Source organism: Cololabis saira, chromosome 12 (genome assembly GCF_033807715.1).
Source record: "Cololabis saira isolate AMF1-May2022 chromosome 12, fColSai1.1, whole genome shotgun sequence".
Taxonomy (NCBI): Eukaryota; Metazoa; Chordata; class Actinopteri; order Beloniformes; family Belonidae; genus Cololabis; species Cololabis saira.
Window position 1 is genome coordinate 28,546,060 of NC_084598.1, and position 16,436 is coordinate 28,562,495.

Genomic DNA, 16,436 nt, shown 5'->3' on the forward strand with positions numbered 1-16,436 from the left:
AACACCTCTAAACAAGAGCACAATCATATTTCTCTGTTACCCTTTTATCTTCTTGTAATCATTTCTAAAACCATCTTTGTTTTCGAACCGTCTTTCAGTTCTGAAGCGAACGTCAAATCGGCATCAATCCAGAGTGCTGAGGCGGGACAGTAACTCACTGGCAACTGAATGACTCAGCGTCTTACGTCAATGTCAGGGCGCCTAAAACTTGCTCGTCGAAGTCATGGAGAACCAGCGAGCGGAGGTGAGTTATCGTCTGTCCCTACTTTATGATATATGACGACGTAATTTATGTCATTGATGAAGTTGTTATTGACATTAACAACTTACTTCTGCTGACTTTCAGAATGGCAACCGCACAAAGATGAAGCACAAATGAAAAAAGACGGTTTGAAAACAGAGATTTTTACAGCAGCTTCAGAAAACTTTGTAAACGATAGCGAACACACAATAGACTGAACTTCCATGACATTCACAAAAAGGTCACTTGGTGAGGAATCATTTGAGAAAGAGCAAGAATTTTCTAACGTTGTATATTTTGAAAGAAAATCTACAACATCACAAGGTTGGGTTTGATGACACTGGATGATCCATGAATGGCTAGCACAATAAGATATTTATTAAAGCACTACTTAAAGCAAAGCAAACTGACATTGGGCAGGTGCTTTCAAAGTCATCCAAAATAAAAAGCTTTCCAAGTCTTTTGTTAAAACAGTTCTGCAAAAAAATTACATTTATGGCCAAAATGTCATCAAAGCAATATTTTGTCACTTTGTCACTAAAAGAGGGAACTTTAACGGGCTCCATCCTGACACGGACTACGGTGCTTGTGGAGTGTACTCAAAGAGCAAAAGTAGCAGCTGAGGCAATATTACATCAATGCGTATGTCTGTCAGTCTTATCTCCTGCAAGCTATAAGGAATATTGCCATGAACTGTTAGTTCCATAGAAAAGATGGACACTAACACACTTTATGTTATATTTTTGTCACATTTATAAAACTTGTTGTATGAAGATTTTTAGCTTTGGTTTGATGGTATTTACTTCCGAATTGGAAGATGAGACTAGGAATTACAGCTCTTTCACTGAACCTTCTTTTTCAGATGATCAAGTGTATATAAATCTAGACCTCTTTCATGTGTTGCATATTTTATCTTTTCTTCTTCATTTAAGCAGGTAAAAAGCCTGGAGTTGATCCCAACTGTCTTGTTGGAAGCTGTTGTGGTGAACTCACAACTCACATTTTTTATTTATTTATATGTATATCCGTCTGTTTGCCGAGCGGTTTATACGCTGCATGTGCTCAGTATCCTGCTTTAGATTGTCTTGAGGTGTTTTCACTGCCCTCTCTGAGTTGCACAGGTGTAAAAATACCAGGGATTACCAAATAACAATGCACGCAAGAAATACATATGCATGCAGCCACTACCAGGCTGTTAAAGGTCTGCAGTTCTATGCAGTGATCACAAAAATACATCTTTCCCCATCCATGACTGATTCTTTATCCAGCTCCATGCTTTTTGAAGTCATTTGATCCAAACTATAAGACATCCGTGACAGCTGCCGTGAGCAGGAAGTGTAAATAATGCACAGTCTGAGTCAAAGTCAAATTTGTCTCCAGTCAGTTCTAGGCCAATCCATTTCCCCAGCCAAGCTGCCGCTTCTACTTGAAAAACGGCATTATTTTTACTTTGTCTTCAGCCATTTTGGAAGAAATGCTCATTAATACAATTTGCCAGGAGGCACTTAACACATTCAAAGCTGAACAACTGGTGGATGTCCTTACAAGATAAAGATATGGATCCAACCTTTTCAAAGCTTGACACCAAAATCATCCCTCACCTCATCTGACATTTAGCATATTTGTGTAGTGTCAATTTGCTGAGCTATTTGGCATATCGATCTCAGGCAGAAATAACCTTCCTCTCGCTGCACAAGCATTAAAAACTCCGCCACTCCCTTTTGTTTCTATCTATTTATATATTTATTTTGGTTCTGGCAAGTGTAACTGTTCACAACTACTGCCTCTCCGGAGCAATGCATACTGCATGAATGAGCAGAGACTGGCATCTACACATTTCTCCATCAAATTCATTGCAACAGTATTGGAAATTGGTCATTAAAGGAGACAGAGAAAGGAGCACATTCATAATTCATGGCAACTATTCCCAAAAATGTCCAACTGTTTTGTCGAGTTTTTCACTTCCACAGACATCTTTGAATGGAGCATAAAAAAAGGAGAAGCCTCTTTGTGTCATAATCAAGCAGCTGCTACAAGAAATAAAAAGCTGTGACAATTGCCATTAGAATATGGGTGATATCTGTATAAACTAGGTCTCTTTGAATTGAAAAAGCTACACATTCTGAAAACTCAGCATTCTGTATGTTCTCATTAGAAACAAAAGCTCCAGAATATCCTCTTTCAGGCTATAGAAGGCTTTTTATTCCTGCAACATCTATCACCCACTTTACAGTTAAGGCGAGATTTTTATTTTGTCCTTCTTAAAAAATAAAGAAGAACCAATTAAACAGTCCTGGCTGCAAGCTCAGTTTTAATTAGCGCGTGTCGAGCGGAGACAAGGCTTTCTTACCTTTCACAATCAATACAGCCACGGCTGACAAGCTCTCCACGTCCGTGTCTACCACGCAGATATATTTGCCCGAATGGTAAAGCTGAATGTTCCTGATCATCAGATCTCCTGCTGTTCTCTGCAGAAGAGGGGAGAAGGCTTTATGTAGCATGAAAGATAACAGACCCTTTGACAGCTTATTAAAGGACGTGGTGAAGCATATATAAGGTGTGGTAAATAGTGGTCCAGAGAACATTTGCAGATGCTGGAGTTATTTAGCAAGGGGTTTGCAGAGGAAAAACAGTCTGAATATATCATGCCAGAAGCAGCAGCTGAAATGAAAAAAAAGGCCATATTTCACTGAAGTGTTGGCAGGGAAATTAGTTTATTTATTTATCCTTTTTTTTACAGACAACGTCTGCGCTTTAAGAAACAACTTATTTTTTTTAAAAGGTCATGAATAACCTTCAAGACCTGTTGCAAAAATGTACAAATAAGCAAATAAAATATGCATTTAAGCTGTTGTTTTGCTCATTTAGAGAAAGGGGGGATATTCCCTGTACATCCTCATCTGAGAGGACACCCGTAAGCAACGAATAGTAGATTAGTGGGGGAATCGTTCTCCTGGCATTGGCAGGGATACGTGGTAGTAGAGCCAATGTGGTTTAATTATGGAAATTAAATTCCCTGAAGCAGCGAAGTTAAGTTGATAATCTCTTTGGACTGGGGACATTCTGGCATTTCTGGAGAAGTAGTCTCTTTTCAGATAAGAACATTGTCAGTCAGACACACACAGGAAGAATGGTTAATCTCAAAGGGTGTGAGGATGTTCCGAAAGTGTTTTGTCATTTGGGTGTCTGCCATGCTTTGATTCCTTCAGAAGACACATCTAACAATGCGTATCCACTTGCCGTTTTGTGGGGATGTGCAGCAGGCCATCTCAAAGCAGAATTCAAGACTAGTTTAAGTATTAAAAAGTAGATGAGCTGTGGCTGAGCTGAGACAGAATAGGAGAGGACTGCTCAAAATGATGACAACTTGTCACAGAGAATGAGCAATTAGCACACTACCTACTGTAGATAATGATTTCTATGTGGGAAGGCTGTTCTGGCATAAGGACGGCCTTGATTCCATTCACAAAAACCCAGTTGGAAGCATAAATTCCTCAAATAAGCTATCTGCACTTCTTTCCACAGACCTTTACATTTCATTAGAGCTTTTTTATCCCTCAGCTGAGACTTCTGTGACTGGTGCCACACCAGCTGCAGCAAAAAAATAAATAAATTAAAAAGAAATCCTTCCAAGAAACACCATGATGTCAAACCACAAGCTGTTCCTTTCAACTAACAGCAGGGATGGAGTGAAGGGAGATGGAAAGAGGTGTCAAATGTCCATTTGCACATTCTGGAAAAAGTAAGACTACGGGTCGCTCACCCTGCCCACGAGCTCAAAGTGACCGTCTCCCTTGGCAATCAGCTGTCCATTGAAGGCCCAGGAGTAAGAAACATCAAGGACAGGGTCACTGGTGACCTGGCAGGGTAATACAATGCTCTCACCCACAATGATCTCCATGTCTACCGGCCCCTGGATGATTCTGGTTGGATCTGCCAAAGAGAAGAAAAAAAGGGGAAAAAAAAAAGAAAAGCATTCCTGAAACGTGGGCGTCAATCTTGCACAGAGCATGAGTGGATGAGCAATCCTTTGTTGATTTTGTCGATAAAGAAGCAGTGATACAACGCCGACTGGAACACAGAAACGCGCTCCGTAATGCAGTGAGTCACAGGCAGAGCTGTGTTGTCTTTATAAACCAAAGTCTCATGAAAGTCCCAGTCAAATAAAGCGAGATAACACGCAGCCTGACGCCACTAAAACGGGTAATGCTCCAGGATGACACGGCTCGCATAATCTTCTGAAATCCTGATAGCAATTACAATACACTGTGGATCAGATAAAACGACGTGTAATAGTCTCCTCTGTGCGCTCCTTCCAAAATGAGGAGCGCAGATTTAAAAGGCTACTGGAGCAATCATCTGATGAAGCCCTCTGTGCTTCAAAAGTCAAGACAACCAATCTTTTCAAATAAGGAGGCACAGCACAAAGGAAGAGCACTTGTACCCTTGCACCTTACCTGTGAAATCTACTAAAATGATTTTTAAAAAGAATAACTGGCCCTGGCAGGCAATATCATTTAGCATATTAACAGAACCAATAAGAAACTCAGAACGCTCAACTGTCACTTCACTGGGAAAAGCACACTCAACATTCAGTGCGTCGGTGACACCACCTCACTAATACTGTCACTGCCTGCACGCAGGCCACTTTCATTTGCTGCAGTAAATTGCTTGTTTCATCTGCTTTGGGGAAAACGGCGTTCTAGCACTTTATCAAACAACTTCCAAGTGGATTACTGCAGCCGGACAAAACAACTGAAGATGAGTTGTGCGGAGCGTTGCGTAGCCATTACACAAAGACAAACATTCGTTGTTGCTGCAAAATGTATTCACAGGTTCTGCACGGTGTACGTTATGGATCAGTGTTTCCCCAAGACATTCCTGAAAGCAAAAACTGTGATCCCAACCCCCCCTGTTTTCCCCCTTTCAGTCAAGGACCCGAGTGCAATGGCTCTTTCTTGTATTAATCAATACCGTGCCGCTAAATTCTGCTTACTAAGTGGAATGCACAGCCTGCTATTTATTAGCAAGAGCTCACCCGTAACCAGGAGCCTTCCAGTTGTGCTTGACATGCCAAATCTATTCCTAGCGAAGCATGTGTAGCTGCCCGCGTCAGACTTGCTCACGTTCGCGAGCTTCAGCGTTCCATCCGGGGAAAGTGTGATCCTGTAGGAGTGTGCAAACAGAGACAATTATTTTACCAACACATAAACGATGATTGCATGTAAGAATAAACAATATGTACGAATAAATGTGCTGTAGTTAAGATGTGTGCGTCTTTGGAATCAGTATTGAATAGACAGAGAGGATGGAGATGGGACAAAACATCATTGATTTCCTAATGACATTCACAAAGAAACATATTAAGTAATTTCTGTGGTTACCTTTCAGTGGTGTGGATCGGCAGGTTTCCTTTCTTCCATAAGATGCTGGCTACAGGGTAGGCTTTGGGTTTGCAGTCTAACATCACGGTTGTTCCTGCCTTGGCTTTGAGCAGAGCTCGGAGAACGTTTCCCGTGAAGTCCGGAGGAGAGGCTGAAGGAAAACAGGAAACCTTACTCTCTACCATGAGATTGCAGTACATGCTACAAGGCATCTAGGGTTTGCTGCAAGTTTGAGTTGGGAAATTCATGAAAAACTCTAATCATGAAGGTAGACATTTAGTCTCTGCTTTGAGACTAAAAAAAATAAAAATAAATAAACAGCAGCAAAGCAACACTGGTTATTTTTAATCCATTTTGCACATTTGTAAGTTGCTTTGGATAAAAACTAAAAGGCTACATATAAAGAAAGGCAGTAAAATCCATATGAAACAAATGTTTATCCAGATTTACTTCAAAAGATAAGATATGGGTATTTATCATAAGATTTGAATCACAGCACCAAAGCAAAATCACGAGGACGAAAATACATTTAAATGTTTTTGACCCCAAACATTCCTCCTCGCTGACCCCTTTATCTACTAATCCAGGCAACCTTTAAGGAAGACAGTAAAATGACCTTTTACATTCTTTGGTAATAATGGCTTTGAGATGTAAATGCCATCCTACCTAAAACCATTAGCTCAGCAGCAAAATATATGATGCCGTGTTTATTCTCAGCCACACACTGGTACATGCCGGCATCGGAGAGAGTCAGCACCGACACCGATAGGACCCCGTCTTCTATACGGATCCTGTCCTGTGAGGAAAATTAATTAAAAAAAAAAAAGGAACATGAAATGATCACGTTTAAGACTTGGAGGTAACATTTGTTTGCTTTGTTTTGTTTGTCTTTGCTCACATTGCCAGCCCAAGTCTGATGTATCTAGATCAGCTCTAAAGCACATACGGAGGTGGTTTTCAAAGACCAAAGTCAGTCAGAATTCTCAAAGATCACATCTCGATCTGAATGGTCTGGTTGCTCAAACAGGATTTTAAATACATTTTTGTGTCAACACGATGCTAACAAGGAATACATCTATCAGAGTAACAGAAGGTGTTGTGCATTTTCTCACCATCATCTAAAGCCTGAACAAGTAGTCCAAAATCTTGTGTTTTTTACACTCATTTGAGCACTATCCATTCTTCTTTTATGAGTGGACGCACGCTTTTCTAACTATGACGACTCAAATTTTGGGGTGTTTGAAAGAATTATTAAGAATGGAAGAGTGACATCCCATTTACGTGAACATTCAAACTCCTTGTTATGATACAGTTGATCTCTGGTGGATCCTTTATCTATTACTGGTCCTTGAGAGGCTTTTGCAACTTGACTGGAGTCCACCTGTGCCTGACCGGCATCACCGTACAACATGGTGACGCAAACTGGTCAATATAAGAGCACACAGTTGATGGTGTACGTCTGAGCAAAAACCAAACCAGGGTGTCAAAGACATCTGTCAATAGACCTGAGGTTTAGGATCTGGGGATGGAAAGTGAGTAATACTAGATTAATCAGGGATTAAAGGGCACTTATCACACCAGTGACCAACAAAGCAATAGTCCCTCTGAATAACTATGTATGAGGTTCTGTTTGAAGTTGGGATAACCAGCAGTGCAATCAGGCCTTTCTGGTAAAATGGCCAAACAGACGACATAACTCAACAAAAAAAAGCAGAAGACGTCCTGCAGAGACTCATGGGCACAGACCAGGAGAAACAAAATCCTCTGATCTGAGGAATCTGATTGAACAAGGACTGAACTATTTTAAGTGTATTAACTCAAAGAGGTAGAGTAAACTGCGCATGAGTGGCGTCAGGGAAACTCTGGCAGTCCTGGACCGACTCGGCCAGAGTTTGAGCCTGAGCCCAGCAGAGCATCTCTGTCGAGGCCTAAAACTGGCTGTGTTCTCCATCCAACCGGAAAAGCTTCCAAAGTAAAGGTGAGCCAGCTTTTTAGGATCATCTCTGGGAAGATCTGAGACTAAAAATCTCTAAAACAAACCCCAAAAGGCCTGTTTTTGTTTTGGCATTGTGGGGAAATGTGTTGAGTCTGGCGGGTAATGATTTATCTAAATCCATATGAAGGATGGGTTCTATAAAACCTTTCAGACAAGTGATTATGAAACAATAATGTATTCATCAATCAGACATTAGTCCCATTTACATTAGTGGCTCTTACACTTCATTCAGACATGCCTGTGACAGTGATGGACAGAGCAGCAATAAGCTAACTCTATCTACCCCACACACAAGGCGGGATTGTACAAAGAGGCAGGTACATCACTTTAGTCGCTAAAACATGTTCTTTCATAATATGATGTCAAAACAAGTCATTAAAGCATATCAGACATGCAGTGGTTGTGCAAAACAGAGCAGCTGCAGAGGGAAGCAGCTGAAAATATCTTAATACATTTATAAGCTTATTTTTCAGTCAGTGGTACGCTCCCGAAGGCTTAATGGCGCTGCAGCTACAGCCTAGCTCTTGTCTTGACTTGAAGACAATTTCTCCACTGTCACTACTGTTTGTGAGAGGAATGCACTGCTCGAATGATAACCCCCCGTCCGTTTTCTCATGACAGCATGCCATATTGTCATAATAAAGTCCTACCAGCAACAAGCATGTTACATTGTGTTTAAAACCGAGGTGGATGCGGGTAACTGAAAATATAGATTTTTCAATTAATCACAGTACAGACGCTTCTGGCGCAGATGAAACGTTTTTTAACACCTCTGTTTTGTTCATTTGGCTCCAGCCCTGAAGAAAGACAGGTGCGGCAACTCATTATCGCAGCAAAAGCCACGGAGGAGAATATTTTTGGAAGGCACTTTTGTTGTTTAATAATATGATCTGTCAGATTCCTCTGAACAGCTGATCTGAAGCCAAATTAATCCTCCACTATCGCGCATGCCAGTCTGTTAATAGTCCGAGTACAGCAGTTCAGACTTGAGTCATATTGAAAGTGATAATTATATGTTGCTTGCTCCAAGCGGGGGGGCTACATCCCATGTTTTTCTTTGTCTTCCTAGTTGAATTAAACAAGGAAGTAAAATTAATTGCAGAGTCTCAATTGACCCCTGGGGACTGGTTCCAAAAGTGAGTCCATTTCTGTTAACAGCCATATTATGTAGTAGATATTATTATGTATTATTATGTAGAAATTAACATATTTCCAGGTAGGCTACTGTTTTCAGACTGACACATTCTGCCTAGACCTCTGCTGATAGCCATCTTTGATGAAGGCCGTGTCATCTCTGATGTTGCCACTGAAAGGACATTTGAAACAGGAGGTCTGCAACTGGACATCTGCCTCCTGGTCAAGACTGGGATCCATGCCGATCTGAGTAAGTGACCATTTCTGATGTTGCCACCGAAACAATGTTTAAATCGGGAGGAAGGTCCACAACTCCAGGATATGGGAGACAGCTGTGACGAGTCTGCAAGGCTGCTATGGCTCAGCTTCGGTCTGAGGTCCCAATTGATCAGACTTCTAAAAGTCTGACATTATTAGTTTTAAAAGTTGTTTTGGTGGCAACATCGAAATGATTGTAAGGTAATGTTAGCTAGCATCCTAGGTTAACATGAGTTAAGCCAAGAAAAAATAGCTAACTTGCAGTAACAGAACTAAAGTGGGCGTGTGTTCCAGCTAGCTTCCAGGCTTCGCAACTATGATTCTCACTATGGCCGTACCAAGACCTGCCCTCCTTCGTCTGTTATTGTTCTGCAGTGAGGTTAAGGTTAGGATAGAGGACAGGGCGAGGCACACAACATGACATCCATAGCCAGCCAATCACAGATAAGAGGAGGGCGGGTTTTGCCTTGGCACGCGTAGGATTGTTAAATTCGCTTCCAGGGCTGCTTGTTCTGCTCATTTGCAACACAGCACCCTGCAGTCAATAGCTCTCCGGACCCCACGTGACCTGTTTTGTTTATAGCGCTACTTTGGCAGGAAGGAGAACTGCTGGTGCAAGTCACGGCGTAATCATGAACTTCAGAGCCTCTGAGTTTTCTGCGCATTTAAGCCCAATAGAAAAAGAAAACTATGTTGCTAAACCTGTAAGACTTAATATACCTTACAAAGCTTCGGGAGTATACATTTTTAAAGTATCGAATCTCCAACGGAGCTGCCAGACCTCCAATATCCCGACATCAACGACTACCTTATCAACTTTTCTTCGTCCTACTCCGGGGATTCTCTTAAAAATCTCAAAAGCCTGGCGGGGTACAAATGTACGGAGCCCTTGAGGTGACATGGAAATTATTATTTTTATCTCGTGCGCACGACTTTTTATGTCGTGCGCACCACTTTTTATCTCGTGCGCACCACTTTTTATCTCGTGCGCACCACTTTTTATGTCGTGCGCACGACTTACTGAAAAGTCGTGCGCACGAGATAAAAAGTCGTGCGCACGACTTTTTATCTCGTGCGCACCACTTTTTAGTCAGTGAGAACAGAACACTGGATTGAATAGGAAGGAAGGCCAAAAGGAAACCCCCAAAAGTGACATATCCGCTCACTTCAACATATACAGCTATTGATGCCAAGCATTTATCTAGTCGTCGAAGTCCGATCTCGGGAAACTGGCTTCACAAACGACGTTTTAAAAGTGGAACTATTTCCAGAGGCGGAGTTGTCACAAAGTGCTTCGACATTGTCACGTGAGCGTGCTGGACCAATCAGAGTGGCCGCTGGTCCAAGATCGCTGCCTACAGTGCTGATTTTATTTGTAGAAATAAGCTTTAAATTGCACTAAAATGACTACAAACAATGTTATATGTAAACGAAAATTAATCTGAATTATAAACCTAAGAGACCTGCTGAAACAGTGATAATTCTGTCATTAGACAGAACATTAGACAGTGATGATTCTGTCATTAGAAATAGGGGGTTCTCCCAAATGATGGGAATATAATACCCATGCTCAAAACCTATGTTAAACCTGCAATAATAACATGTTTTCTATTTTCTATTAAAATAGAAAATAGAAAACATGTTAATAATAACATGTTTTCTATTTTCTATTAAAATAGAAAATAGAAAACATGTTAATAATAACATGGTTTCTATTTTCTATTAAAATAGAAAATAGAAAACATGTTATTATTTTTTATTATTTTCTATTTTATTATTATTTTATTATATTATGATTATATATCTATTATATTATTTTATTATTTTCTATTTTAATAAAAAATAATAACATGTTTTCTATTTTCTATTTTAATAGAAAATAGAAAACATGTTATTAATAACATTTTTTCTATTTTCTATTTTATTATTATTTTATTATATTATTATTATATATCTATTATATTATTTTATTATTTTCTATTTTAATAAAAAATAATAACATGTTTTCTATTAAAAATAATAGATAGTAATAATAGACAGAAAATAATAAAATAATATAATAGATATATAATAATAATATAATAAAATAATAATAAAATAATAATAAAATAGAAAATAGAAAACATGTTATTAATAACATGTTTTCTATTTTCTATTAAAATAGAAAATAGAAAACATGTTATTATTGCAGGTTTAACATAGGTTTTGAGCATATGGGTATTATATTCCCATCATTAGGGAGAACCCCCTATTTCTAATGACAGAATCATCACTGTCTAATGTTCTGTCTAATGACAGAATTATCACTGTTTCAGCAGGTCTCTTAGGTTTATAATTCAGATTAATTTTCGTTTACATATAACATTGTTTGTAGTCATTTTAGTGCAATTTAAAGCTTATTTCTACAAATAAAATCAGCACTGTAGGCAGCGATCTTGGACCAGCGGCCACTCTGATTGGTCCAGCACGCTCACGTGACAATGTCGAAGCACTTTGTGACAACTCCGCCTCTGGAAATAGTTCCACTTTTAAAACGTCGTTTGTGAAGCCAGTTTCCCGAGATCGGACTTCGACGACTAGATAAATGCTTGGCATCAATAGCTGTATATGTTGAAGTGAGCGGATATGTCACTTTTGGGGGTTTCCTTTTGGCCTTCCTTCCTATTCAATCCAGTGTTCTGTTCTCACTGACTAAAAAGTGGTGCGCACGAGATAAAAAGTCGTGCGCACGACTTTTTATCTCGTGCGCACGACTTTTCAGTAAGTCGTGCGCACGACATAAAAAGTGGTGCGCATGAGATAAAAAGTGGTGCGCACGACATAAAAAGTGGTGCGCACGACATAAAAAGTGGTGCGCACGACATAAAAAGTCGTGCGCACGAGATAAAAATAATAATTTCCATGTCACCTCCAGGGCTCCGTACAAATGGACATTATGCACTGGATTTGTGAACAACATTCAGCTTTGGACTGTCAGCAGAGGATTATTTTATAATTACTGGAAGGTAAAGTAGCACATCATTCATTTAATTAACAAAGCCGCTAAATAAAGGCACACCACCAACACAGTCAGTGGAGGCTAATGTAATAGGTATGTTCATTAGAATCAAATGTTGCCGGGGTTAAATTAGATAAATTATGTTTACTGTTAAAGGTATAGTCTGTAATGTTGGAGAGCTAGCAAGATTTGAAAGCGGCACCTCCTCTAAGCCCCACCCCCTCCTCCCCCTCCCGTCAGCGCTCCGTCCAAAGCCACGCCCCCACAAACTTTGGGGAACGCGCATTTGCAGGAGTCAAGTTTTCCAGGACATTTTGGACAGCACGTTTTCAACAAAACTACCCCATGTCTCATTCACCTGTAAGGGAGGCCGGTTTCAGGGGGGGGGCAAGGGTCGGCTGTGCCCACCCAAACGTGTGTCCTGCCCACCCAATCAAAGTTATGGGGATCCTTTATTTTTTTATAATTTAATTTTTTTATAAATATAAAAAATATCACAGAATATCTGTACCGTTTCTGATTGGGTGGGCACTGCGCATCATTTTTAGACCGCAAAAGTTGTGTCTCGGCGGAGGGACCCGACGTCCCAGCAAAATGAGCACAACACACAAGTGTTCACAACAGCACACACACTGAAGGTTGATTTATGGTTCCGCGTTACACCAATGCAGAATGGTGCACGTCGCCGCGTAGGCTACGGCGTAGGCTACGGCGTAGGCTACGGCGTAGGCTACGGCGTAGCCGTGGCAACAGAGCCTGCACGGCACCGCAGCGCACCGCCAACCACACCGGCGCTCTCCTCCCTCGCCGGGATGGAGACGCCTCCATCCCAACTGACCCCCATACTGGGGAGGTAATATTTTTGGCTGCGTTTTTTCGTTTTCTGCGCCATTCTTCAGCAAACGAGACTCGAGTGTGTGAAATTTTCCGGCAAGATTTTCGACGTGACGAGTGCGCGCATGGGACAGAGGGGGGCGCGGGCGGGACTTAAAATGAAGGCATCTGATTGGTTCTTTCCTCCCTGCCAATCCTCTGGTCCTCTGACCAATCCGTGCCACTCGGTGCGCAAAAAACAGATTGGTCAGAGTTTTTACAGGATTAAAGCTCAGATTTTTTTCTTTCCTTTTTCTGAACACATTATTCACTGGCTACTCTCAGGATGGAAGGACCATTTCACCCAGTATAACAATAAATGTTTTTGAATACGATTACAGACTATATCTTTAATGTGAAATTTTAAGGCCCCAACTCATGCAATAATTTCATGTCTATGATAAATAGTTATTATGAAAGTGGCTTTTTTAATTTATTTATTTTTCAGGTGAGTCATTCACAAAGACTAAATGACCCTCAGTTGATGGCTTGGATAGTGGTCAGAAAGGATGGTGTCGTGCTTGGAGCCCACTGCAACCTCAGCTGGATTTGGTGAGAGCTTCTCTCATGTGTCAACTGTCTTGGTCGCGGTTTTTGGCATAAATCTGCTTATCTTGCATCTCTGGATCTTTATGAATCCAATAAAAAGCTCAATCTGTCCCCTTTTTCTAATATTCTGGCATCCCGGGGCACAACAGCTATCGGGCATCGTTTCTACCGTTTTCCCGACACAGAAACTTCCTTCTCGCCCGCTTCAGCTTTACAGCCAAAATGGCGTTGTTTACATTATACAGTGGTGCTTGCTGGGAATTCTGACGTCCAAATATCTATGGAAAAAGAGGCTTTAAAATGACTAGAAAACCTATGAGTGACGTCCCGCAGGGTTTGTGTAGTTCTTCTTAAACAGTCGTTGGGACCAAAGATTGCTCCTGCAAAATCTTACAGAAGATGATAAAAAAGCTACTTAAAGCAAGTGAACCAGACATGTTCAGCTGCTCTCCAATAAGGCAGTAAAAAGGTGCTAAACTTGAAAAAAAGTGATCCCCTATGTGTCCACTTATATTAGATCACTTTCTGCTTGCAGCCTTTTCCCAAAGCTTGTACGATTTGTGTCCATCTTTTAAGCTAGGGTTTTTTTTTCAATAAACATCAAAAAACTTTAAATGAACATTCTAGAAAATAAAATAAGTTTGTCTATTATTAGATTAAGCTTTTCTTTAGGACCAAATTGACTTGAATCAAAGCCATTTTGAGCGGGAACAGAATACATCTTTGCAGCAAAATGGCAATTAATTAAATTATTTTGGGCAATCGAGCTGCATCAAAATAAATTGCTACTTTAAGCCACAGACATGTGATAGCGTAGCTCGGGTTCCTACAGACAAACGGTGGTCATTTTAACTATATATTTGTACAAGAAACACATAAAAAGGAATGTGAAGAGATTGTGGCCACCTTGTTGTAAGTCTGGAGAAGTCCAGTCCAGATGCCACAAAAACTGCTGTCCATAAATTTACAAGCAGGTTCATGGCACACTTTTCTATTTGTCATAAATATTTAAGTGCTGATCCAGTTCTTTGGAAGCTGAGACCATTAACTCTCTTCCCTGAGTAATTTGTATTCAGTCACTTAAAGTTCAACACTAACACATTTCTTGAAAATCTTTTTGTTTATAGGATCAGTGCTATAGCATTTTTGTGTTAAATGGCATTAAGAAAGGACAAGACCGCGGATACAAGTGGCCGAGATGAATTTCCTCCGCAGGGTGGCTGGACGATAGAGTGAGAAGTTCGGTCACCCGGGAGGAGCTCGGAGTCGAGCCGCTGCTCCTTCACATTGAGAGGAGTCAGCTGAGGTGGCTTGGGCATCTGTATCGGATCCTGGACGCCTCCCTAGGGAGGTGTTCCAGGCATGTCCCTCTGGGAGGAGACCCCGGGGAAGACCCAGGACACGCTGGAGAGACTATGTCTCTCGGCTGGCCTGGGAACGCCTCGGACTCCCCCCGGTGTCTGGGGTGAAGGAAGTCTGGGCATCTCTGCTGAGGCTGCTGCCCCCGCGACCCAGGAACAGATAAGTGGTAGAAAATGGATGCATGGATGTACAATTATAGTCCAATGCAAAACAGGTATGCTTTATTTTAAACCTCATTAAGTGTAGCTGAGAAAATGAATTTAAACATCATCCAAGTTTAAAGCTACTGATCTACTGATAAAACTACTGAATATTCAAGAGTATGTGCATTGCTCCTGTGCTTTGGAATGAAGTGTGCAGCTCTTTATAGTAAATTTCACAGTAGATTAAGCCCATTGTCCCTAAATCTGAAGGAGTTTAAACATGCACCGTGAATAATGAAAAACAACCCTCGACTCCATTCAGATGAAATGGAGCAATCTCTCGGGAGCTTCGCTGATCCACTCTCTAAGAACGCGTAAGAGGCCAAGATGAACCAAAACCAGTGATAGTTACATCCGCGTCTCATCACTGGCACACCTCTTTGTGATGTTTACATTCTCCTGTCATCCAGACTTGGATTACACTCGGGGGAGAAAAAAAAAAAGCAACACGCTCACTTCAGTCTTTATTCAGTGGAAGGACGAGCTGGAGCTGAAGATTAAGTCTTTAAAATGAAAACACTTGTATGTGGCAGAAGACAGGCTGTAATTTACCTCTGAGAGGAGCTGCTGGCCGTTCTTCAGCCAAGTGTAGGAGGGTTTGGGCTTGCCATTGGCTCTGCATTCCCAGTACAGTCTCTCCTCTATAGCTAGGGTGGTGTCCTTCATGGTCTGAATCCACTGAGGCTTAGCTGAGGACACAGAAATATCCTCCAGTGAAATATCCCATAAAAACCCGATGGACAGATTTCAAAAGAAGCAGCACTGTGTCATTAAATATGCTGCACTCGAAACAGTTCAGAGGGAAACTTGTGTAAATTTGGCATTTCATAGCAGAGGAAATCTGAAGAATATGGACGAAATGGGATTGTTTTTTTGTTTTGCTTTTAAAGTGCTTGCAGGAGAAAAGATTGGATTTTTCTTCACCTAAATGTGTCAAAAGCCTGTGGCAAGACAGAATTAACACTGAATCACAAAGCAGGAAGCTGCTGGGCGTTGGCGAAGAACACCAAACATCTCCATGGATCCCAACCTATCACCTTAACTCCAGTTACAAAAACATCTCTCCTCACACTACTTCCTGTATTACATATTTAGTTTTGGAGGGATTTTATGGGTAATGAGCACGGCTCACTTCGAGGGCACTGTACATAATGTCAGTTCCAGTTTCATAGGTGTCGGGTTTTTTTCTCTTTCACAACAAAACATAACCCGGGGCCTGAATGTTTTAGAAATACAACAATAATACAAAAAAAAAGCAACAAAAAAAGTAGTAAATTAAACTTAGCATCCCTCATTAGCTGGAGTGAAAGTGGAGACTTGTCTCATCTGTTTGTTAATTAACAAGCAGCCATGATAACCACATTTCCAACTATATAGTTTTTACACTGTTTCCATTAAGGGAAAACACTTCATGTGTGTATATACGGACAAAAATAAT

The 16,436-nt window shown here is 40.8% G+C and overlaps 1 protein-coding gene across 1 annotated transcript in view; it reads right to left on the reverse strand.

Moving 5' to 3' along the window:
• The window catches only part of LOC133456514 (contactin-3-like), a 41,171-nt gene that overhangs the window by 11,673 nt on the left and 13,062 nt on the right, over positions 1–16,436 (reverse strand). Inside the window, exons 8-13 of the mRNA XM_061735001.1 lie at positions 15,551–15,687; positions 6,292–6,421; positions 5,626–5,776; positions 5,280–5,407; positions 4,005–4,174; positions 2,592–2,709 (exon numbers count right to left, since the gene is read on the reverse strand). Of these exons, the coding sequence (XP_061590985.1) occupies positions 2,592–2,709; positions 4,005–4,174; positions 5,280–5,407; positions 5,626–5,776; positions 6,292–6,421; positions 15,551–15,687 (834 nt within the window). The remainder of the gene's footprint in view (positions 1–2,591; positions 2,710–4,004; positions 4,175–5,279; positions 5,408–5,625; positions 5,777–6,291; positions 6,422–15,550; positions 15,688–16,436) is intronic.